Here is a 25,857-nt window from a genome sequence, read left to right as displayed (position 1 = left end):
CAAGCCACTGTATCTTGTCAATAACATAAGCTAAGGTCAACTGTTTGCAATCTTGCTATATGTACAGCAGGTATGTTAGTAACTGCGATTCTTGCCATCTTGGCTGACTGCTCGCACTCACACTTGCTAAACTGTATTCCTTCCTTTTTCTCTTCACATTGATGCTGTTGGTTAATCTCCTTCAGTTTATCTGTATTCAATAAGAATAAATGTGCAGACTGCTTTTGTTTCTACTCGTCCTGCTCGGGCGCAGCACCTACATATGTCTGTTTACAGACTAGAAAAAGACAGCTGCATTATTTTCCTTGCAGCTGATCTATTAGCAATGAAAAGTAAAAATAGTGCAGCGCTAAGCACCGAACACAAGGGTCTCAAACTACTGACTGCAAGCAAATTTCTAAGGCTTCCCACAGGCTTTTCTTGGAGCAGGGCTGCAGAGATGGAGCCATTAAAATAAGATTAGTTCACATTAAAAAGAGACGACCGACAATATTTTATGTGTTTGTTCTTGCAAACAAAGTCCAAAACCAGTCAGTATGTCTCAAAGTCAGCTGCTGATTTCTGCCACAACTTTGGACCCAATCTGTCACCAACTGAGAAAAACCTGAAATTCTTTGCATCTGACACATCGAAATGCTAAATAAGAAAGCGAACAACATCAGTGTGTCAGTGACACTGGCGTGGTTAAATTCTCAACATGCAACTCCACCAGATGTGCTGCATCAGAGCTGAAGCACAGCACGGCTGCATTCATTTTAATCACAGTGAAACCACGTGGCCTGTCACTTACAGTGTGCATCACTTGGAAACCTTCCTTAAAACAGCAGTAGGCTGCATTTTTAATAAGAGAGACAGCGTGATGTTGATACAGAGATATGATAAAAGTCTTTAAAAAGTAATATGTACTATATAAATTGCAAAATAATACAAAAAAAAAAAAGACAAATGTGTGCACCATAGCGTTTCTTTCCACTGTGTGTTTGAGACAGCAGGATGGTGCATGAGTCAAAATAAACAGCAGCAGATTTAGTGAGTTTTAGTCTGACGACAGCAGCACAGATTATCAGAAAATGTATCATTTAAAGTTTAACTTTAACCTTTATTATGAGCTAACTGTTGTTTCCACAACTGGACAATTCTTTCTGCCTCTGAGTATAAATTCCTCTGAAAATAAAGACTCGATGATGCAACAAAGAGAAGCAAATTCACCAAAAGCTTTTTTTCCCTCCTGTTTGCTATAAGTAACTTTATCCAGGTAGTTAAAACAGCAAACAGTGTCCTGTTGCCAGGAGATAAAAAGAAAGCAAAGACATAAGATGATAGAAACTGAATGAAGAGCGCTCTGGGACCAGTGTCAGTGCCAGAGCAATGGACTGGACTGGAAACCACCTTTGACAGAGATTTCAACTTACTTTGCGATTTGCTTAAAAAAATAAAATAAAATAAAAAATGCAGACACCTTTACAGCCTACACAAATTAAACATGAATAACTGCAACATGAACCCTTATGCATATAACCCTATATCTAAAATTGCCCCACTGTGGAGGACTAAACAGTAAATATTTTTGCACAGACAGAAGAGGGAAGCTGCGCATGCATAGCTCTGCACACAAGGGAGACAAAGACACTCCAGGGACTCGTCACTTCCAGCCTAGAGAAAATAACTTCTGTATTCATATATAATGATTTAGCCTATTTATCTATCTATAAACAATGCAGTTGTTTTTTTAGAGTAATGCAACATGAATGGAACAAAGCCTATGAGCTGATTCAGGCAGATAACTCGAGCTTTTCCTCGTATTACACACAGAGCAAAGACCAAAGTGTGCCAAACACACCCTCCAACATTTGTCGGTCTCTCTCTCTGACATGTCATCCATAGACCATATAAAAGATGGATGTAGCCACCGTGACGCCATCAGCTGGTTTGTGTAGTCCTGTGTGGAAGCTTCAGGCTTTTCCCTGAAACCGCAGATGATGAGCTACGGTTTCATGCTTACCGCTTGGATAATTCTCCAGCTAATCGGGTTTCTGACACAAATTGTGATCAAAATTTACAAAATAAACTTCAGAAACGGGCAATTTAGCCCATGAAATCCATCTATAATGATAGACTTTTATAAACCTGCGAATCCTTTTGCAGCCTGAGCAGTCGCCCCCTGCTGGTCATTAGAAATAATGCAGGTTTGAGATACTTTCAGACCTGAAAGCTGCATCTATTTTTCATACTGTCCATCACTCAGAGTAGATATTTACTCATCCTTCTCCATCAGCTATGTGTGCCATATTTGCAGGAAGTGATGAGGTTGGAGATGCCAGATTCTAACTGTATCCTGCTGCCATAATGAATCCTCTGAGTCTGAATCTAATAAACATGCAGGGAGTATGTGGAAAATAAGAGGGCAAGCGTTAGGGGTTGCTCATCCTTGAAGGGTGTGTAGTTAAAAATAGAAGAGGACAACCTGCTCCAAAGTTACACAGGTTTGAAATTCTTGACAGCTTTTACAAAATCACATGTGTTGCAATTTCAAAACTGTTGTTTTCTCCCCGTGCACCCTGTCCAGACGTGTAGTCGCACATGCAAACAGCAGCATCTGTCCTCAGAAAGGACTTGTTTGTCTTTGCCAGGCTGGCTCAGCCGTCGAGCGACGGCACTACGGCGCTCCTGTGCAGATTTCAGACACATTTATCCATGAGCCAGACCGACAGCGGGGACACGTGAGAAAGATTTCTTCTCCCTCATTTACAAAAACAAATAAACTATCCATCTTTCCTCCCCGCAATTGATGCTTCCATGCAATCGATAACATCAGTGTACCTAATTACTGTTTGAAGAGCGTGGCTCGCTGCATGATTGAGCTCTACAACATTTTCATTTCAGCAGAATTTGTAAGCCACTGTATCTGCGGGCTGGTAACCTACTTCAGTGCATCATTAGCTCCCACTTCAAGCTTTGCGCCCTGAGCAGTGTTGAGAAGAGAGAGAGACTTAGAGGGAGTGCAAACCTATGTATCTCTGAGCCTCACAATAAAGGAAGAAAGCTTCCTCTGAAGCACAAGCTTGGGCCAGTAGCCAGAGCTTCAAAATCTGCAGGGAGCTACAGTAGCTACAGAGCCGCTATGCTTCCATGCAGGCTAGTATAGAGGGAACATGGAGTTCTCACTGTGGCACTCAGAGCACAAGTCTTAATCATTTCTTTTTGTGTTAATGGGCCAAATACAAACCACTTATCAGTCACGAGCACAAGTAGTCCAAATACTGCAGAACTGCAAAAACAACAACAAAGGCAAAAGATTCAACAGAGATGAGTCTTCTTCTTCTTTCAGCTGTTCCCTTAAGGGGACTCTGCAGCGGATCATCTGTCTCCATCTCACCCTATTCCTAGCATCCTCCTCCGTCACATCAGTCCTCCTTCACTGTTTTCCTCCTTTGTCCAATACATCCACTATAGCTCTCTGCACACATCCAAACCACCTTAGCCTTGCCTCAGCATGAGTTGTGATATAATCTCATATACTCGTGTTTAATCTTGTCTCCCCTGATCAAAACGAGTAAATTAATTAGGTGTAAATGTGAACAAATTATACCAATACGAAGGAGCCAAAATATATAGTTCAATTTTTTAGGTAAAGCAATGATTTGTTATTTGCTGTTGGTCATTAATGAGACTATAGGCAATAGCTGGTTAGCTTAGCATCAACCCTGTTGGCTTTAACAGAAAGAAACAGGTGTTTTCCAGGTGAATCCCTTCACAGAGAAAAATGTTTTGCTCTCCTATTTTAGCCTATTTCACTGCTCAAAACACAAGAAACTCCGGCCTGTTGGTGTGTTTCCTCAAAAATGTTTACTGCAAGTCATTTTGCAACATTTTAGCTCAACTGAAGTCAGATTGATTTAACCGTTCCCAAACATCACCTTCGTTCTTCTTTCTGACCGTTCGTTGGTAAAGCATCTTTTTGATTTGACAACTGTTCTTTTCAGGTTTTATTTCGGTTTTAAGAAAAACATTTCTGATATTTCCTTTAAAATATGTGTGCATAATTCAGAATGAATTCATCAATCAATGATTAAAAAGATCAAAAATCATCCCTTTAATTACCACGTTCAGAGGAGACAGGCTATTAAACAAAATGCTGCTCATTTATCCTAAAAAGTTCTGTTTTGGTCATTGGAATCGTTCGAATCGTTATCTCACTGATCAGAAACACCTCATTCTACTTTCACTTTAAATTTACTGTTAATCCTGCAGTTTGTCATTTCCCCCCCACAGAGAACGATATCAGTTAATTTAGGGAAAAGTATAATATGTTTTATTTTTATGTTTTATTATTTATGCAAAAGAATAAATATGTATGATATATTTAATGTATACGAAATATATATGATATGTTACATATAATATAATAATATTATACAGAATGTCCAAGTTTTTCCTGCAACTACATGTGATAAAAAATTTATTCGTAACACTGCTGACTAAATTGACCGGCCTCTGTGCTCGAGCTGCGAGCACCCTGTCAAGCTGTCACATGCCCGCTGACTGATAGCACAGCGCGGGCAACTCGGCGAGGAAATATCCTCTGGACTACATTTAGATAGTTTATGGGCTCATTACGAATCCCAGAACAAGACCACAATGATTGAGACAAATGAGCACCAGCGCTGCAATAGAAGCGTGTGCTGAAGCTGAATGCATTCATCCACCGTGTCACATGTTGGATCTAATAACGTGTGCGCATCAACATATTACCAGAGATCGTATCGACCAAACATTTAACTCAGCCTTTTACTCTTTTACTCTATCAGATTGCACAGACATACGGCCTGCAAACCAATACATGAATTAATGCTGCTCTGCTTAAAGCCTCAACCAATCAAAACAATAATAATAATAAAAAAATACAGTAAATGCTAAAAAAAACCCCAACCTAACGATGTGATATTTGCCTGAAGCCTTTTAACATTCAAAAGGATTGGCTCATGTTTCCATTATACTTTTAAATGCTGTAAAAGCACTGAAATCAACCAAAGTAAGCAGCTTATTTAATGCAGGAATAGATATTTATATGTTCATTAAAACCTTGCATTACATTTGTCTGGGAGCTTTACTCGTGCCACTGATAGTCACTGCAGTTTGGGAACACCACCCCCTGATTTTATACCTGGTTAATGCCTTTGTTTCACGTAATCTCCTTCTTTATCTCGCCTCTTTCTGTGTCATTATTACTGTTGAAATGCAATAAAAATAAAATATCTTGACATAAAAAGGCTTTCGGGGAGTTATTGGTGTGCTGGAAAGTGTAAGGGCGGGCAGTGGAGCTGAGGCTTCGCACACTCACTTCAGGAGATTGCTCTATTCTGCTCCTCTATTGTGGTGGTAATGAGGAAACATATCATAGGGTTTAATCAAACGAGAGAAAGCGAGGGAGGGTCGAGAGGAGTAATTGAGAGAGAGAGGGAGAATCTGCGACAGTTACTGGGGAAGACAGAGCCACAAAACAAGACAAAGAAAGAAAATAGAGGAAGAAATGAGTTAATTGACGATGAAAGAGGGAGTGTAGTCTACCTGAGGGAGAGAGGTGGAAAGAGGTGTCAGGGGGATGCAAAGCCTCACTCATTATTTTCCAGTCCACCAGGCAGCTGATTTCTGTTTCAGCCACAGGGCTAAAGTGGCTCAGTGCCACGTCAGTGTTTCTGCCCCTCGGAGTAAAGCTGCGACATATGGCACCATTTTAAAGAGTCACACTGTACTGCTCTTTATGAAGGCTCTCTTTTTGCTTATATTTCCCAACATATCTAAAATGTGTATGCCACTGCCTAAAAGTGATTAAAGGTACAAAATTCAGCTCTTTGTGCTAAAAAAGAATATTGATCTCTGTGAGGTGACAGTATTTCTTATTGGAAAGCTGTTTAAATGATGATAAAGAGACACAATGTGACAAATGACAAAATATCTGTGCAAAGGTTGATTTAAGTTGTAGATCCAACAGCTGTGGTAGCTAGCAGCTAGGTACTTCCACATTCACTGCACAACGTGCTGTGGAATCAGGATGAGATTTGCATATAATATGCACAAAGTATATTAATGACTATAGGATTCATTCTTGCTGAATTTCAGAACTCAGTAACATCTAAAGGTTTTAAACATATTTATGCAATTTGTAATTTATCACCTACGTTTTTTGGCACTCTGCATTTTTAGCCATCGTGTTAGTTTTCTACAGCTGACCATTTTTTGACAAGAAATGGTTGAAGGTCTGGCCCCTGTACATTTTTGCTTACAGCTTTTTCCTTCTTATCCCTGTGAGTTTTCATGGTGCAGATGCCTATAAACTTGTGGTTGGGGTACTTCAGCATGCAGCTAGCCCTACAGAAAAGAAGTGAGAGTAAAATTAGACATGAGATTAAAATTAAGGCAGCGTGGATTACAATGATTTACCAAGTTCTACTTTTGATACCAGCTTTATATTGACTTGAGGTTGAAATTTAGCCACAGTAGCTCGCACAAAATCTGCTTAAATATTCCTGAATTCTATTGGCTAAATCCACAAAGAGCAGCAAATCTCTGGTCACAACCTATACACACAGAATACTATATATACTGCAGCTCACTATACAAATGATTGTGACTTATTTCTAAGTAATTTTTCCTCCGCACTGCACTGCTACATCCCATCTACTGGCTTCCCCACCTGCCAAATCCCACTTTAACCTTCAGATGAGAGGGTGGAGTGATAAGTTATCAGCAAAAGTAAGCAAGCCTGGTTAGAAAGGTGCATCCATAAATTGACCCGGTGCAACACACAGTAACAGATTTTTTGCTATTAAATGCTAAGAAACAAAACTAACAAACAATTTTATGGAAAAACCAGTTAAACCTGAAGATACAGCAAGGAAAGGTGGGCTCAAAAGGAGAAAAAGATGCCAGGAAAATAAAAAACTGTGGAAAAATAGAAACAAGCTCTGACCCTAGAACACCAAATGGAATACAGCACGTGTGCATGCTGAAAATTAAACTGAATGAGGGGTATCTCCAGCTGTGTTCTAATGTATTTACAGCAAATACAAACACGAGCACCAGGCACAAATAGGGAAATGGGAAAATAAGAAAATAAACGGAGGAAATGAGGAACACAGAGATGGTGGTGGGGAGGGAGAGGGAAGGTCATTTTGTACCAGGAAATGATGGTGCGATAACAGAGAAAAAGGGAGGACAGGAAAAAACAAGAAAGGAATGAGAGGCTACCGGGAACAGATACAGTAACTGTTTGTGAGCAAAACCTGAACGAGTTACAGTGTTTATTTAGTAAGAGATGCACTGACTAAATAAAAATGGGTGGCACCAAAATTAAGACCTCCAATGGTGTTTCTTATTTTACGTGATACACAGTGTACTGTGGTGAACGCTCTTATTAAACATGGCTACATTTTTAATTCATGAGGTCAGCCTATGCACCAGTAGTCCCTGTGAGCCAAAAGCACAGACTTCAGACGGCTCTAATAACTCTGTTTCAGACTGGCTTTTCTAATCTTGGATTTGTATGATGTCATTGAGAGGGGTAACCCCCATAATGGTCATCTACGGCTCACCCACCTGATGTTCAAATAAACAATTTAAGAGCAGTGGCCAACCAGAGGTACGCTTGGTCAGTGGGACGAGGAAAAGGAGCAAAAATGTCCCAGTGTAAGAAAAAGAAGGATTCGTTTGAAGTGTGAATTATGCAAAGCTGCTAGATTCAAATTACTGTGGAGGAAGCTGATTGGCTGAATATTATTGATTATTTTTGAGGACAGAAAACGATTACACCTCCTCCTGTTGAGCTTTTTATACATTTTATACATATATTTTATCATCATCATGGGAAGTCGCCAGCAGCCTAGGCCTCTTGCAGCATAACTAAGGGAGGATTCGGGGTCACCTGATCCAGCCCTAACTATAAGCTTTATCAAAAAGGAAAGTTTGAAGCCTAATCCTAAAAGTAGAGATAGTGTCTGTGCTGAATCCAAACTGGGAGGCACAGAAGACGGGCCTGAAAGCTGAAGGCTCTGCCTCCCATTCTACTGTTAAATACCACAAATAAGCCTGCGGTCTGAGAGGGAAGTGCTCTAATGGAGTCATATGGTGCTATAGATCATTAAGATAAAATGGGGCCTGATTTTTCAAGACCTTGTATGTGAGGAGCAGGATTATAAATTCACTTCTGGATTTAACAGGGAGCCAATGAAGGGAAGCCAGTATAGGAGAAATCTGCTCTCTCTTTCTAGTCCCTGTCAGGACTTTTTCTGCAGCATTTTAACTGAAGGCTTTTCAGGGAGTTTTTAGGACATCCTGATAATAATCAATTACAGTAGTCCAGCCTGGAAGTAATAAATGCACATACTTTTCCAACATCACACTGAGACAGGACCTTTAGAGATATTGTGCAAGTGCAAGAAAGCAGTCCTACATGTTTGTTTAATATGTGGATTTAGGGACATAGAATAACTCCAAGATTCCCCACAGTGTTACCTTAGGCCAAAGTAATGCCATCCAGATAAATATTTGTTTAGACTCCATATTTCTAAGTTTTTAAGGCCGAGTACAATAACCTCAGTTATATCTCAATTTAGAAGCAGGAAATTAGACGTCATCCAGGTTTTAAGTCTTTATAAAGTTATTACTAGTTGATTTATATCATCTGGCTTCACTCTCAGATAAAGTTGGGTGTCATCTGCATAGCATAGTGGAAATGTATGCTTTGCCTTCTAATGATACTATTTAAGGGAAGCATGTATAATGTAAAAAGTAAAGTCTCTTGAGGGAATGGGGTTTGGTGCAAAAAGAAATATAAGCTAAAAGAGCAGCTTTGAATTTTAGTTCTAGATTTCATTAACTTCAGCAGATATAAATGCTTGGTCTGATCAAGGCAAACTACTGAATTAGTTTGCAATACACTTTGCAAAGAAGAAGCACGGTGAAATATCTCTTAACCCTAACCTGCATCTTTTTATGGTTACAGAGAATGATAGTTGTTGAGTTGGAATTTGAAATGGTAAAATTATAGGTAACAATGACATAAACCAGAAGAGAACAAATGCAGAGATGACCGGTCAGGAGAGGGGAGGCAAGAAAACAGAGCAGAACAGGATGGAGGTGAAAGCGAGCAGATAAAGGTGGCAGTGAGACTCAGTCTAGAGGCAGAGATTAAACTGCACGGGAGCTAAACGGAGCTGAGATAAGGAGCAGGGCAGTGAGCGGGCAGGCAGAACATTTAGAGAGTCAGAGGATGGGAGGCAGAGGCTTCAGGGTAAAAAAAAAAAGTCTCATTGAGAGAGAAAGAGAATAAAAGAAGCTGTGGAAAGTGGAATGCATGATTAAAAAGACAGTTCCTGGATTTCCACAAGCATAAATAAAAGAGATAATGCATGACTGGTTTTGTTGCAGTCACAAGCCCTCAGCGTGGATACTATCTGCCCTTAATAACAGGCTCGGCTTTTCATTTCAGGGTTCCCGCCAGTTCAGCAGAAGGACCTGCTCCCTCATGCATTATAAATACTGCAATGCAACTTGTTGACTCGCACTAAGGGGCCCCGTGGCATGCTGATGGACCGCTCTGCAGACAAAACTATATCAACAGCATCATCATTATGAGCACCATTGGACAAGCAAGCAGCTCTGATTGGATTATTTCCCCCTGTCATGTGGCCTGCAGGCCTCTGTCTGACAGGCCGAGCTCAACTTGGTTAAGCTAACAGGCTAATCTAATGCTGCTGTAGTCACACACACACACAGATGCCTCGAGGTCGGCTGTGTGTCACTCTCTTCGTCTCCAGACCACGAAACAATTAGTTGTCAAGCCCCAAGGTTCCAAGCCGGAGCATACCGGGAAGTGGCGGGCCTGGGGTTGCCTTCTGATTGGATGCCCCTGGAGATGAGGTGAATGCCAGCTGGCAACAAGCGCGAGCCAGACAGCCAGGCTCAGTCGCGCAGTATTTGAGGGACAATACAGCGCTGGCAGAGGCAGCCCGCTCACTTTCATGTGGGATGCGTGTTTGCGTATGACAGCATGTGCGTTTGTGCTATTTCAGACTGGCTTACTTTGAGCAGTTCTTTGGGAAAATCCTGGCCATCGTTCAGTCCTTCCAGGTTGCCAATGAATTGTGTGCATGACATCCTCTTGCCAATGTTCTGGAAAAAACAATAGACATTTAATATTTATTATTTCATGCTAACACACATTCCTTACCTCTTTATTTCACACAAAGTACCTTCAACTTAATTAAATGTCAATTTTTATTGTAAGTGTCCCTCTGACTATGAAAAGTTATGAAGAAGCTGTCAATGCAAAAAGCATTAAATCACTGGTCAGGTGTCAAAATTATTAACGCTGCTGAGTTAGTGTTTGATGAGATAGCTTCTCATTTAAATGGTTACATTTTAGATACTTTTCAGGCAAAGTCTCTCTGACAGTTCAGTGAATAGACCGTATTTATAGTCGTGGCCAGAGTCTTACATCCGCTCATTCTGGGGCTTAAATAATTTCTTTTGTTTCTTTCGCTCAGAGTGAAATGGTTGTACATTATACATGTTTAATGAGTTTAAAAAAAAACAAGATGCACAAGTATAAACTTATTTTGTAATTTCTCTAACCCATACAGGCTCAAATATATACATACATCCCCACTAATATTTAGTTAGATGTCCCCTAATTTTTTGGCCACATGCTCGTGGTAGCCACCAATGAGCCTCAGGCATAATACTGGCTGGATATGTGTCCACTCTTCTTGGCAGGCATGGTAGAGTTTGTTTAATTTGGTTGGTTGGTCAGGGTGTCACACAAAACTAGCTTTTAATCATAATCCACAGGTTTTCACTACGTTCAAGGTCCACATTTTTCGATATTGTGGTCAAATACCTAAATCTTTGTCTCGTCTGATGATAAAGCTTTTCTCCAGAAGGCATCTGGCTTGTCCATGCGGGAAGATGTAAATTCCAGTCACTTGAAGGTGTTGAAGTTTTACATCACTTCACAGTCCATGGGGATGTAAAACTGGCTTTACTGTGGACAGTGATTAAGCCTTGGTGGTTACTGAACTCAGCAAAGTGGTGACGCGTCCTAATAACCTGTACTTAGAAACAATACTGTGAATTGATGCTCTTGGAATCTGCAGACGTTTGGGAACATCTCCCAGAGACCTTCCCAACTCTGTGGTTCTCCTTATTAGTTCTCTGGACTTTCCCATTCTTTTGAGTGTTGGTCGATCCAGTGAGTGCTGTCAAACAAATCCTTTTTATTCCAGTAAAAAGAAACTACCAGTTGTAGTCAATCATGATCACTAATGAGAAGTTAACAGGCCTCGGGCTTGTCAGGTTAAAAGACATTTATAGAACCGTCATCATCATTTATTCAAAGATTTAAGTGAGTGTGTACTTCTGACTCTATGTTGATTTGGAAAAATCCAAAATAAATTAAAACTTGTGCACCCGACCTGCCAATCAAAACCAAATCCAATTATAATCACTGTTAGAGGGTATTTATAGAAAAGAACCGCCAATATTAACAGGTAGAGTCGCAAAAGAGTTAACAGTTAAATTTGTTAAAATATGTAGAGACTTTCCTGATGTGCTCTTCCATGGAAGAGCCGCTCCCTGATCCTGTCACCTCGCAGCCACTTTAATTAATCATTCATCCACTGAGCTGCACTATCACACAGAAGAGCCACCAATGGCCCAGATTTCCAAAGGAAGGCTCTGATTATAAAAGCAGCAGATTAATGATGGAGAAAGGAGCTCAGCAGGCAGACCTGCAGACCCAGATGAGATGGTGATCAAACCGAGTCTTATACTAAAAAAAAAAAAAAACTCCGCACAGCTAATCCAAAGGGCCTCTGAGGAGAACGCAGCTCTTAAACAGCTCTCTTTCTTTGTTTATCATGTGAGCACCTACACACTTGCTGCACACTTCCAGCTTCACTGAAACACACTCGAGCATTATACCTACCTGACCATGCAGATCAGTGTTAAGCAGCATCAGGGCACAGGTGAGAGTGTGAACTGCATCTAAAACGTGGAAACACTGCGTTAGCTTTCTCTGCAAAATGACTCATCTGCGATTATGAAACTAGTTTTACTGGGAACTTGCATCAATACAAGTGCATCCTTCTAATGTGGTTTTAAGGCGAACAATACTGCTTTCATATATGCTTCATATATGCACAAAACAAACACCACAGGTACTACAGTTAGTCCTGTTTATGTAGTAATCATTAACTGAATAAATGCATATTAATTTACCAGCTGCTGTGAGAAATTAAATGATCTTACTTGGTTATTACACCTGCTAAATTACCTTAAAAGGACCCATTATGCTATTGATCTACTGATTTCTTCTCATTTATTTATGCTGTGACTATTTAAATCTATAGGAAGCAAAAAACAAACAACAACCCATAGACACATATATACATAAATAAATTTACACCAGCATTCACCTTCTGATGGTATCACTTTTGGGTTGCAGTCCAAGTAACGCCTGGAAAAGTGTGACAGCACCCTCTCCCTCTCCTGCGTCTCCCCCATCAGCGCAAACTGCCTGAGGAAAGTCCTGCAGCACAAACACAAAGTCAGCAGATGGTTGCTAAACACCAAAATGGTTACAGATGACCTGTTTTAAACTGTTTTACCATTAAAGTGCAGTAAAATAACAGATGTAGTGTTACATTACTATTAAATTTATTAGACTCTTTTTTTTTTTAACACTATAGTTGTACTTCTAGCTTTAGTGTTTCCATGAAAAAAAACAACATTGCAGGGAAAAACAAAGTCATTTAAAGCTTCATCATAGTTTTTCAGCGACTGAAGGTACTAATTCAAGCATGAAGTAAAATAAGATTAAATATAATTGGATTTTTTATATTTTAAGTGTTTTCTTTTAAACCGTAGTCATCTCATGTATTATTGGAGTCTAATTTTAGACTTTTGTTGTCCTTTATTAGAAGTGTTGAAATTAAATAATCAAATTCTTTTTTCTTTTGTTTTTAAATCGGACGCTTTATGTTCCTGAAATTCATCATTTTCATGTTCCACCACATCACCAAAATATATTAACACATGAAAATGCTGGAATGACTGAGTCACATGCTTCTGAAGTAGATTTTGTCCTTTTGAACATTTTAATTCATTTTCTCTGATTGAAAATGATTGGTGAGTTTATTTTCTCTTACTTCATGTTTCTGAATGTGTTTATTACCTACTTCCTGTTTTAATTTGATAGTGTGTGTCTGCTGTGCCTTTACTGTAGTTTTACTTCCTGTTTGTCATTTGATGACCTTCGACTGTGCCACAGTTTTTCCCAGCTGTGTTCACTTACCAGATTACCTTGTGTGTGTGTGTGTGTGTGTGTGTGTGTGTGTGTGTGTGTGTGTGTGTGTATCATAGAGTCGTCTTCATTTAGTTGTAATGTCTGTTAACCTGTGCTGGTATCGTGTCTGTTGGATTTGGTTCAAATTTTGCCTGCAGACTCTTCATTGAACTTTGGATAATCTATAATCAAAGGCTTTTTCTTACGCAGCCTGTCTTTGTGTTTGTATCCTGAAAGCCAAACATACAATGACGCCACACTCTCACTCAAGAAACAGAAAAATGTTCTTTAATTACATTTTTGAAATCTTAGTGTAAAATCCTCTTACATTTACTTAAATACAAAGTACAAAGTCATGTGACAATTTAAAAACTGACTTAAAATAATCCTAATGTCTTTTTTAAGTTTAAAAAATACCATACATACTTTCATATGTTCATAATATTTCCAAGAGATTTAACACCAGGATGTTCTTGCTTTTAATGTTTCAATTAAGATATTAGTCCCTGAGCCTGGAAATTATGTTTTATTGCAGGTCTGACATATTTTATATGCTTTTGTTTGTTCAGGCAATCCAGATAGGTTAAATGAATGAGTCATAGTTATCTCCCATCATGCCTTGGGGATATGTGTGGCTGTTTAAGATGTTTATTGTTTATGGTTACGTGACTCTAACTGTTCTTGTTGATGCTGCAGAATAAATTCAGCGACAGTTATTGTTGATGGAAAGAATGTAGTACCATGAGTGAGCTCAGGCGACCCTCTGAAGCACAGTGTAGTATAGCTTAAGTTCAATAAAGAGCTCCCCCTATCTGTTTGGAGTAGAACAACAGGCTCAATCTCTGTGGCTGCTCTGTTGTTAAGACTTCTCAGTTTGCCACATTTCTTATGCCAATTATTATTATGCAGATTAATTAAAGCAACACTATGTAAAACATTGAACTTCCTTAAAACAGGGGTGTTGAAAGATTAGAAGCTTAAATGTTAAAGAGTCCCAGCTTTTGTATATGTAATGTTGTAGTACAAGGAGTTTGCACAGAGAGTAATCTGTTTGACTTTTTTCTTGATTGATTTTAAATCCTGTAGATTATTACTTTTTCTTGAGCAAAGTTCATAAAGAAAAAAAAACAACAAAAAAACTCACAGTATTGGTTGTTTTTCAGTTTATGCCCAGAATGAATAAATCTAATAAATAAAGATAACAAACATAAACCTCTTTAACAGCATGCATGTTTATACTGTCAATAGTCTTTCACTGCAATTTCACAGCTGGCCTCTAGAGAGCAGTGTTTACCAGAGGAGGGCAACCACAAAAGAAAACAAAGACATCAAATGTGCGTTTTTCTCTCTAACTGGGATCAGCATCACAGAGAGAGAAGAGGTTTACACCAATAATCAAATGCTTTGTTGATTTTAGGGGAACTCTTGGCCATTTTTCAGTAATCTAACATCAGGCGTCTCTGTCAAAGTAAAAACTGGTTTAACTGTGATTTCTTACCGCAGCGCCTGGTCCAGAGTGAGGCCTGTGAAATTGAAGAAACTCAAATACTCTTCTGCAACCATGCGACTGAAGTCATTGCTGCAAATAAGCAAACAGAGACACAGTAGAATTATACGCAGGTTTATTAGGAGAGAAAATAACCGCGGGAAGAAGCAAAGAAACTACAGCGATCATTAAAACTCAGAGTGTCAGTCAAACACTCGGATGGCAGCTTTCTCAGCTCGGTGAATGGGCTCAGTTTGGGCTGTCAGTCAGTCGGCGTGCACTGGCACAGTCAGATTGAGATGCAGACCGGAGGCCAGAAACACAGAGAAGAAAAAGGGAGGAGATTCCCAGGGTGCAGCTGTCAGAAAACGAGAAAACCCTTTAATCCCAAATTCTTTCTCATCAGCACGAGCAAAGCAGCTGACAGACTGACGGGCTGATCGAGCAGCGGAGGAATGCAGATCTGCTGTAACACGGCGCTTTTTAAAGGGGAGCAGAGTAATAAATGTGCAGGAAACTGAATTTACATGGGTCACAGTTTAATAGCTTTCATTAAATAAACATAAGATGCTGCAGGAAGGAGATTTTTACATTCATCTTACAGTATGATGACACGCAGTAACCTCTTATTGTTATTTTTGATTTTTTAGTGGCAGTAGTAATACTGTAGAGGTTGATTTTGTTGAATTATTATTAATAATTCATGATGCATATGAATATAACATAAATGCTTGGTGCATTGCATTGAACTATCTTAATTAAACTACAATGGATTAGTTTGATTGCCTTGCAGCCCAACCTTGGCCTCCAATCATGTTTGACCAGGATATGTATGCCTTCTTCCATCTCAGGATCACTAAAATTAGACACATCCTGTCTTAGAATGATGCTGAAAAACTAGTTTATGCACTTATTACTTCTTGGCTGGACTACTGTAATTACACATCATCATCATTATTATTAGTTTGTACTAAGAGCTCCATAAGAAGCCTTTTAGTTGATCCAAAGTGCTGCAGGTGAAGGCTGATAGAGCCTTGTGGCTGAATGCAGCAGCTTACTTCTTGCTGAGGTGACGCGCTACATCCGACTTCCTGAAGCCGTCCAAGTTGAAGAGACGTTTGGCCAGGCGTTTGGCCGCTGCCACATCGGCACGATGGCTGCCGTTGGTCAGGGTGTCACTGCTGCCCAGGCCCAGCCTGTCGCTGAGGTCCTGGTCCAGCTCGGAGTCGGTCGCTAGACGGGCCTTCTCCCTGCTGAGGGGTAAGATGGGAAGGTGGTGGTGTAAGACAAAGTGGAAAGAGTTATTAAAATCAGGTGCTGAGAAGGAAATAAAGAACATTATGGTTAACAGAAATGGTGAATAATTCAAAGGGACAGTGCAAAAAAGGATAAAAGGGGGAACAAAGAATGACGCTGATATAATAAACCCCATAAATCCAGTTTATCAATAATTTAATGATATTAATGTTTCCTGTGTAAGTAAAGAAAACGAGAACAGATAAAAGAGAGATGAAAACAGCGAGCCTGATCGGGGAAAAGCAGCTAAAAAAATGTAAAAATGTGAAATAAAATAAGAGTAAAGACACGTGATGAATCCTGAATGTGCTGAAAACAACCGAATAAACAAGCTGAGCATCACATACATCAGAACACATGCAGATCTTTAATTTTATATTCAAACACAGCATGCCGTAGATTATGTAGTTTATTAACTGCATTCAGAATCTCCTCTTTTGCCAGCTTTCCCACTTTTGTTATCACATCCTAATTAAGCCCCTTCAAAGCATTAGCCAGTTCAGAAGTGTGAAACTTATTACATCTGAATTATTCCTGTGATAATAATTTAAGCATGTTATGTCACACTGAGCTAAAAGAGAACTACTTTTCCATCCTCTGCTTAGAGACGAATGAGGTCTCTGAGTTCACTTGCCGAAAACTCAACATGACTTTGGCTTTTTTGTTTTTTGTCTGTGCCATCTAGAGCTGCGTGGCCATTCTGGTCACGCCAGAGAAAACAAAGACAGTCCAGCAGCCCAGAGATGTAATCCAAAAAGAAAGAAAGAAAGAACGAAAACACTTCCTGAATAAGGCGAGCTCTCACTTGGATCTCTCGGCATGAGGAGCGAGCCAAGAAAACCCACAGGCTTCGCTTCGCTCATTCACACATTCTCATACTGTACATGAGTCAGGCAAATCACACCAGAGCAAACAGGGATTAAAAACAGAAAGCCACAAGGGTTCAAAGGTCAACTGTGGTTTCACAAAGCACACAGAGGATCAGCCGGTAAAATGTTTACTGAGACTGAGTCTGAGGTCCTTGTGTTAGCATGCTAATTTGCAGTAAACACAGTGCAGTTTGGCAGATGGGCGCCTTTATTTTGAAAATATTTTTATTTTGAGCTTAAAAAAAAAAACAAGAGAATGGAGAAGTGTGCATTTTTACTAGATTGTGATCCAAGATGAAAGTGGAAGGATGACTACAAGGGGGAGGAGTGAATGCCTTATTATTTCATTACTTTTAAAATAGAAAGAATTTCCCAAATCTGGAATAAAGTGTGTATTTTATTATTATTTATCATTACCTCTATTTTAACAGGAAGTCCAACTTAGATCTCTTTTACATTAAAGACCTAACCAAGATAGGAGCCATAAAAGCTGAAACGTCTAAAAAAATGCTACAAATACAACATAAAATATTTAAATTATTTCATGTTCGAAGTGCAACCGCTCAGAGGAATGTAGCTGGTAACTGTTGGTACTGGAAAGAGAATAAATGGGTTTATAGAGGAAAATAAACCATTTGTGTTTTCTTTGAGCGGTCAGTGATGACCAGTCCACCAGATCTCTTGTTGTTTTGTAAATTCTACAGCAATGGAGTCAATAGATGTTGAGAAAATGAACAGAATCAGCCCATCGCCGTAGAAAAATGTGAAGTAGTGGCTGAAAAGTAACCCTGTCTGTGGTCATAACTCAAACTTGGATCTCTGATGTGCTCTGCTCCGACCTCTAAATGTGGACAAGAATCAGTGCATACGAGGGCAGACAGGGACGGGGTCATAAAAATCAGAAGAAAGATCAATAGATTTGTGACACTGTGTTGGATAAAATACAGAGTGAATCTAACCCTAATGGAAAAAAAAGAAACTGGGCCACCATCTCCCAGCAAAACTGATTTTTTTACTGTTTAATTTTCCATCTGTTAACTGCAGAAATTTGTGCACCAATGCTTCAAACAGATACTCTGATGTGGCCTGCTGGTACAGGCTGTTAGAGGAAAAGTCGGGGGGTCTCTTAAATAATATGAGTTCAACAGCTGTTAAGACAATCCACTAAAAGCCAAAACATGTCAGCCTGCTGCTAGCTTTAGATACAAGGTCAGGGCATCAACAGGAATCGTGGGCATTCACGACCCGGGACCATGAATGTCCCAGAAGATGCTGAAATAGTAAAAGAAGTGATGACCTGCTGGTGGTGCTAGAGCTGAGGAAGAGTGAAGTCCTCTCTCACTAGACTTCAGACTCCACGATGTCTGAAGTGCATGTATCCACAAAACATCGAGTAATTTATGGGAAAGTTTAAATAAAAATCCAAACGTGAACCCAACAACTCAAAATCCCTACAAGAAACGGATATTACAATCTAAACAGAGTTTTTTAAAAACTCATTTAAAGCTAATTTACCAAACGTACAAATACCAAAAAAATAAGGATATTTCTTTATTTGATTGCAGCTATTTTTAATTTTTAAAAAGTCTATTTTGTATTTGTGTTAACTACAATGGGTTTTTTTTCACAGCTAGATTTAGTTAACTATAATACCTTAGTCCACACCACATTTTCATATAACAGTCTCTTCACAAGGCACCAACATATTTTCATCAATACTAAAAACGTCAACATGTCTACACCCATAAACATCCGATAAAAAATACAAATGTGAACCCAACAATTGAGCAACTGAAGCAAAAGTGGAAAAAAAAAATGTATTTTTTAACTGAAAGTTAAATAAATCTAAACTAAATGTTAATTAAACAATTAAATAAGAATGAAGTTCACTAACGGCTGAATAGATGTTTTTAAAACAAGATGCAGTGTTCTAATACTTTTTATGGCACATCTAAGTAAGCCTCTCCCTGGGCCTTCAGCTTTCTTCCTGTTAAAACTGAGTTTTTTGTTTCCACTGTCACTGTGCTGATATAACATCTGGGAGTCGTGACTGTTCAAAGCCTGATGGTAATGGATGTCTGGAACTTTATAGCACTCCATGCCAGAAATTTACAATGACATAAAGTTCTGAACCATCCCGCGATCAGCCGTCATCACTAACTTGAACTTAAAAGTCCAAAGCGAAGGAAAAAGTTGGGCAAACGTCTCGGTATTCACGAGAGCTACATGGGCAGTCAGACAATTTTCCCAGAATTACTGTTATCTGCATATCTGCACGTCTGTTCCACAAACATCATATTCAAATGTTCACATATACACGACAGACAGATGAGACAGGTTCCTGGGTGTTGACCTACCTGTGGCAAGACCGCCTATTTGCTAAGTACCTCTCCTCCCCGGCTGCAGACGAGCCCTGACAACAGAAGACGGCCGGCGTCCTCGCTGGCGTCACATGGCCGGCGCCTCTCCTCTGACCGCTCGCCCGACTGAACCTTCTTCTCCCCCTCGCCTCGTACCCTGAACGCATCGCCGTGCACTTGGCAGGCCTAATGTAGGAGAACACCTGCTCTCTCTCCCAGGAGGCCGGCAGGCTTTGACGCTCCTCTCCCGGGTTTCGAGGCTGACTGAGACTTCATGGGTGCCTCCTTTCTTTCCGTCCACTTTCTCACTCTCCCCCTGTGTTTGCTGTCATCTGATCCTCTCAGCAAGCCTCCTCTCCCCCCCAAGTAAAAGAGCTGTTTGTCCTGCAATGCCTCTCGGACTCTATCTTTTCCCCTCTGAGTCTGTTTGCTGTTGTTTCTCTTCCCTCTTTTCACTCCTCCCTCTCTCTTTCTCCCTCCCTGTTCCACTGTGTAAACTCTCACTGTCCCCTACTGACCTTGGATTCAAAGCATGGCATGAGACTTGGCTTGTCTTTTCCCCAAAAAAAAAAAAATCACCCTCCTGCATTCATTCCTCTCTCCGTCTACACGCATCTCCAATTACACGCACTTGGCATGTCCATCCTTTGAGTGTTGTTCAAATTGTAGTTTACCTTGTTTGTGATGTAAGCTTTTTTTTCCACACACCTACACAGAACACCAAAAGTGTGAAGTGTCAGGTTTAAACTGCTGGGTGTGTGTGCCCAAACGGTTTGCTCTGCTGCCTCGGGCAAAGAAAAGGTGGCCTTTTGTCTACATCTGTTTACAGCATACGCTTCATCTGGGCCTGCAGGAGTGTTCATAATTATGAGATTACGCCAGCACTGTAGCTTAGGCTCTGCCACCTGTTAGCATTGTCCCATCGAGAGCCAGCACAATGCCGAGAGGGCCTGAGAGAATTCCCAGTGTCAACCTCTGCTTTAACAGTGTCCACGGATAATTGAACCCCCTCTCAGTCCACTGGGCAGCTCGACACAATGAGCCACTGTCTAATGGTACAGAGCATCTGAAAAGGGTGATGTGAGGGAAGGAGGAAGAGGAGGAGTAGGAGGAGAGGGAGGAGGGGAGCGAAATTCCAACTTTTATCAAAGTATGGACAAGCCTTCAGGGATATTTGCCTGGCCGTCTCACTCCTGGATTCCACAGCTTCAGGCCAGCAAGAGTGCGATAAGATCAGCACTTAGCAAACATTTGCCTTCACTGTTTAGTTCATCAGGAGAAAATCTGAAACTAAAGTACGAGTTCAGGTTTACAAAATGAGACAAAATGAAGCTGCTTTGTTTTGTAAGATTTTGACTATGAATCCGCTGAAACTTGAGACCGATTCCTTCCTTGGACACACAAACACACTAAAACACACACTGTGCTCGGGCTGCAAGTCACACACCTGCAACATATTACGCTCACTCTTTCCAAACAGCACTCGGCAGCAAGACTGCTGTCCTCTTACGCCATCTTGTGGCGAAAGCAGCAGCAGTGCGCTCACTCCACCTCTGCAGTGCTGTCACACTAAGTTAGGGTGACATTCACAAAGCAGTCACACATAAGCAGAGTTGGAGACACCGAGAAGCAGAAACAGGTGGAATCTGTCACATATACCGGCATGTGCGTGTCAGGACTATCTGCATTCAGATAAACACTCTGCAGAGAGACAAAATGAAGTCTTTGGGACAGTCAAGGTGAGTCTCTCGCTGCTGCAGCCGCCATCTGCTGTGCATCACACATCCGTGCATGCACTTCACGCACACACAAACCCAAAGAAAAGGGTGCATGTGCATGCACAAACACACGCACAGACAGATGGATACACCCATACACGGCTGGCAGACAGCAGAGGGACCACAGGCGGCCTTCTAACGACCTTCACTTTAGCCTACTCGACTCTCCAGAATAGCACTGCTGCAGTGCTCTGTGCAGGGAGACGGATAGAGGCAGAGACGCTCGTTAGTCTGGAACCTGACAACAGTCCATTAACAGGGCTCTGACCTCAGATAGGAGACAATCAGCGCTGCATTAGAACTGAATCTACTTCAGAAGCTCTGTGATTTAAAACTGCATTCAGAGAGAACAACTCTGACTTTTCATCCACATAAGACAACAGTGGCGGATGATCGCAGAATCATTTCCATGGTAAAGAGAAACCCCTTCACAGCAGCCAACCAAGTGACTAATACTCTCCAGGTGGTAGGCATATCAATATCCAAGTCTACCATGAAGAGAAGACTACATGAAAGTAAATACAGAAGGTTCACTGTAAGGTGCAAGCCACCCATAAACCTCAAGAATAGAAAGGCTAGATTGGACTATTGAAAAAACAAACAAACAAACAAAAAAACATCTAAAAAAAGTTCTGGAGAAACATTCTCTATACAAATGAAACCAAGATCAACCTCTACCAGAGTGATGGTAAGAAAAAAGTATGCAGAAAGTGTGGAACAGCTCGTGATCCAAAGGATACCACATCATCTGTAAAACATGGCAGACACACAGTGTGATGGCTTGGGTGTGCATGGCTGCCAGTGGCACTGGGACACTAGTGTTTACTGGTGATTCGACACAGGACGGAAACAGCTGAATGAATTCTGAGGTGTTCAGAGACTTACTGTCTGCTCAAAGCTAAAAGCAGTCAAATGGATTGAGAGGCGTTTCATAATACAGATGGACAATGACCCAAAACATACAGCTAAAGCGACCAAGGAGTTTATTTAAGCAAAGAAGTGGAATATTTTTTTATTTATTTTTTGCCTGTCCCGTTTGGTTCTTTATACTATATATATATATATATATATATATATATATATATATATATATATATATATATATATATATATATATATATATATATATATAAAAATAAAATGCATTTTATATTTATGATATTTTATGTTTCATATCTGTGGCACTGTCTCGTTTTAAACATCACACACCATCTAAGGTTGCTATAACTGTCATTTTATTGTGTGACAATAAAGGTTCTTGATTTTGAACTTCTAGACATGTGAAGTGCATGTTAGAAATGTAAATGTCTGCTATAACCTGACAGCCCCCTCTTAAACTCAGTGTGATGTCCTATTGTGCCGATGTGCGAATGAGCTGCTCAGCTAATAGTGTGGTGTGTTGACCTTTTACTTTTATGTGAACTATTTCCTGCTGTGTGATACAAGTTTTACAAAAACTGTAAAATATCTGGATCTGATTCTCCTGAAATAATCTGAATCTGTCCGTGTGGGAAAACAGCTTATGACCGTTGGAACATCTCCTTCCAAAAACCCAGATTAATCTCCTGCTGGAGCAGCCTCCCCTGCCTTCTGGTTTCAGGCTCTCTGCCAGATCCTGGCTTCAGGGACTTTCCGCCGTTCAGCCACAGGAGCGTTAGTGAGGTCCGGCACTGATGTTGGCCAGGCTGGGTGGCAGGTCGGGGTTCGACTCAGTGAAAAAGTCAACTTTAAGCATATTAGACGGACCTGGATTTGTTTGTTTTGTGTTGTAGAATTAGTATTTAAAGGGAAAAGGATTCAGAAATACAAAAGATAAGGTCCTGTTTACATACTGTAGCTTTGCCTGTCCAGAGAGGTTTATATGATTATTATTTCTCAAGTGTAGTATATATATATATATATATATATATATATGCTCTGCATAATGTCATAGAAAGAGGGATCCCTCCCTGATACAGTAAGTTGGCTTATAAGAAGATAAAAGGAACGCTACAACAGCTTATTTCAGGTAGAAGATGAACTGATGGGCTGTACTAAGCCCACTATATGATAAATTAGGCTTTGAACTACAAAGTTGATGCAGCAGAGTGAAAGAATTAAGATACAGAGATGCAATGGAGTACTTTTAGTATCACTATGCTGACATATTAACTCTGTTTACACTTGTTACATGTTGTGCGGGCGGATCGTAAGTGGACACTGGAGACACGTCAACGTTTACGGCTGTGTGTCCAAGGAGTCTCCTCGTGTTCAGATTTCATTACGGTATGTGTCACTTCTTCTCATAAAAAAATGGCCTTCGACCGGCGAATTTATCGCCAGTCAAGAGCGAGAACTAAATTTAAAGCTTTTGCTCATGTTGACATTGGAGGGTGAGGTCATTTCAGAGAAGCAAAAAGGAGCACGAACAGATGAAAATCGGCCCCCACACCCTGTGACGACGGTGTATTTTCCCCTTACGGCTCCTTCAGGACACATTAACCTTAACATGTGAAATAGATCCTTCCCCCTTTTCATCAGACCCTGATCTCAAAGAGAAACGGCGATAAGCCTAATCGTTATCAAGTTTCTGTTCTCTGTTTGTGGGTTTGTGACGTGCTCTGTTAGTCAGAATAAGGTTGATGTTTTGGGGATTGTATTTCCTGCTCTTCTGATGTGTTTTACATGTGTTTCCTGGAAATCAGCTGATAATAATGGCAGTGAAGACAAGTTTGGATGATTATTTCCTGAGTAGCAACGGCCTGGAGCACAGTAGCAGTGCAGGAGAAAATGAAAGGGGTTTTCTGTAACCACTGGCACTGTTTGAATGACCGGTTCTTAAACAGCACTTTTCTCCTCTACTTGAGCACCAAAGCACTTTATACTTCATGCCTCATTTACCTACTCACACACATTGATACAAACACTTTTTCTGCATCTAAGTGTTTTATATCTAACATTCATGCATCAGGAGCAACTGTGTTTGGTATCTTCCCCAAGGATCATTCGGTATGAAGACTGGAGCGATCGAACCACCAAACCTGCTCTACCTCCTGAGCCACGGCCCCCAGCTGCACTTTTTATACTCTGATTAAGCGTTAGACCCAGTGAGGAGGTGGCAGCTTGTTGTGAAGCTGTTTTCTGTAGTTTAGAGTAATTTTCTCCCTAGTTTGCTTTAATCAATAGCTTTTTTTGCAGCTGCTCCTCCTCTTAAGATCCCATTGAAAATGATGCAGAATTTTTCAGAATCCTCCCCCAGATTTTTATACGTAAATAACATCTCAGACTCACCAAAAATACTAATCAGTGAACTTTCCACCTGACAGGCGATCTCACCTGGGTAAGGAGAAGGAGGGGTTGCTGTACCAGCTGCTCCCCAGCTGTGAACGCTCCTGCCCTCTGGGCGGGGTATCATCTGATCCGCTGCTCAGCCTCTCGCTGGAGGGAGCTCGGGTGGCGTCCGAGTCCCCCGTCACGGTAAAGATAGAGTCAGACAGACTGGGCCTCTCATCGTGCGCCAGCGGGGCGAAGCTGAGCTGGACGATCTGCCTGGCGCTCTGGCACACGGGGCCGTGGATAGCGGGTGTTAGTGTGGGCAGGTCAAAGGTCAGGACAGTGTGGGTGCTGGAGGTGAGCAGCTCCTCGCTGTCCAGGCTGTTGTACGACGTCCCTTTGGCTCGGTGCGACTCCATGATGCTCTCAAAGTGGCGGCTGAAGGTGTCCTCTGTGGCGAGGCGGGGTCCGGATACCAAGATGGGGGATTTCAAGGCTGGATGGTGGTTGTCGAAAAAGGTTTCCACTGGTCTGAACAGACAGGATAGAAAATAAAGAAAAAGAGACTTTTGATAAGATTTTTTTTTTTCTTTTGCCAGAACGTAATTTACTGAACTGTTTAAAGTTGTGACTTTTACTTCCTGATTATGACCAACTTGAAAAGTAGGTTAGGGATGAGATCCCTACATTTAGGTCAGGGGAACATCCCGCATCACCAGAATTCTCCTGTTTGTGTTTACAGCTTCACACGAGGCGTCTGCTCACCTCTTCAGAAGGTGTCCAAACACCTCAGGCTCCTCCTCAGCTGCATACTGCTGCTTCCTGCTGTCTCCCTGCATCCTCACACTTGCCCAGCTCACCATTTCTTCCTCTTCTTCCTCTTCCTCCTCATCGTCTTCTCCTTCTTCCTCCACAGCTCTTCCTTCCCTCATCGCCTCCTCCTCCCCATCTGTTCTCCCATAAGCCAGCCCTCCCAGAGGGCTGCTGCCCGTCCCTGAGGTTCCCTGCACGCTGCGGTTGCTCCCAAATGCAGAGTCGGCGTCTTCCTGCTCGGCCAGCAGCACCTCGTCTATGTCCGTCTCACGGTAGCATCGAAGCGGGACAGCGTCCAGGTCAGTTTCTGAATACTTGAGTGTCCTGCGAATGATGCCCGTTTTGGGCGATGTTCCTATGACGGCTGGGGGAGGGGTCACCAGCTCTACCTCCACGTGCTGCACCTCGTGGTTGGCTGAAAGCAGAGGCAGGGAGGATGGCGGAGTAGGGGTGGGAGACTCGCTGGAGTTACCACTAGGAGGAGCTGTGGAGGTTCCCTCTGGAGAATCTGCAGAGGAAGAAAATCAATTATGACCACTTAAAAGGCATATGTGGTTTTTCTGAGGACAATGTAGAGGTGATTAGCAGTGTGCCACTCCCCTGCTTACAAAGACTGGGTCATATAGAAGTCTATGGAAAAACAGCCCAGAAGCGCCTTTAT

General features: G+C 41.1%; 1 protein-coding gene across 4 annotated transcripts in view; it reads right to left on the bottom strand.

Moving 5' to 3' along the window:
- The window catches only part of LOC120723035 (PH and SEC7 domain-containing protein 1-like), a 94,984-nt gene that overhangs the window by 35,014 nt on the left and 34,113 nt on the right, over positions 1 to 25,857 (bottom strand). For 3 of the 4 annotated variants that reach the window (XM_040014288.1, XM_040014287.1, XM_040014289.1), the window contains exons 4-10: positions 25,149 to 25,704; positions 24,447 to 24,914; positions 15,887 to 16,081; positions 14,841 to 14,921; positions 12,474 to 12,586; positions 11,984 to 12,042; positions 10,081 to 10,170 (exon numbers count right to left, since the gene is read on the bottom strand). In XM_040014288.1, coding sequence (XP_039870222.1) covers positions 10,081 to 10,170; positions 11,984 to 12,042; positions 12,474 to 12,586; positions 14,841 to 14,921; positions 15,887 to 16,081; positions 24,447 to 24,914; positions 25,149 to 25,704 — 1,562 coding nt within the window. Of the gene's footprint in view, positions 1 to 10,080; positions 10,171 to 11,983; positions 12,043 to 12,473; positions 12,587 to 14,840; positions 14,922 to 15,886; positions 16,082 to 19,350; positions 20,946 to 24,446; positions 24,915 to 25,148; positions 25,705 to 25,857 lie in introns of those variants that run through there. The other variant, XM_040014290.1, reaches the window with a different exon arrangement.

This window comes from Simochromis diagramma, unplaced genomic scaffold (assembly GCF_900408965.1).
Source record: "Simochromis diagramma unplaced genomic scaffold, fSimDia1.1 OVJJ01000669.1, whole genome shotgun sequence".
Taxonomy (NCBI): Eukaryota; Metazoa; Chordata; class Actinopteri; order Cichliformes; family Cichlidae; genus Simochromis; species Simochromis diagramma.
This window is presented reverse-complemented; position numbering and strand designations above follow the sequence as displayed.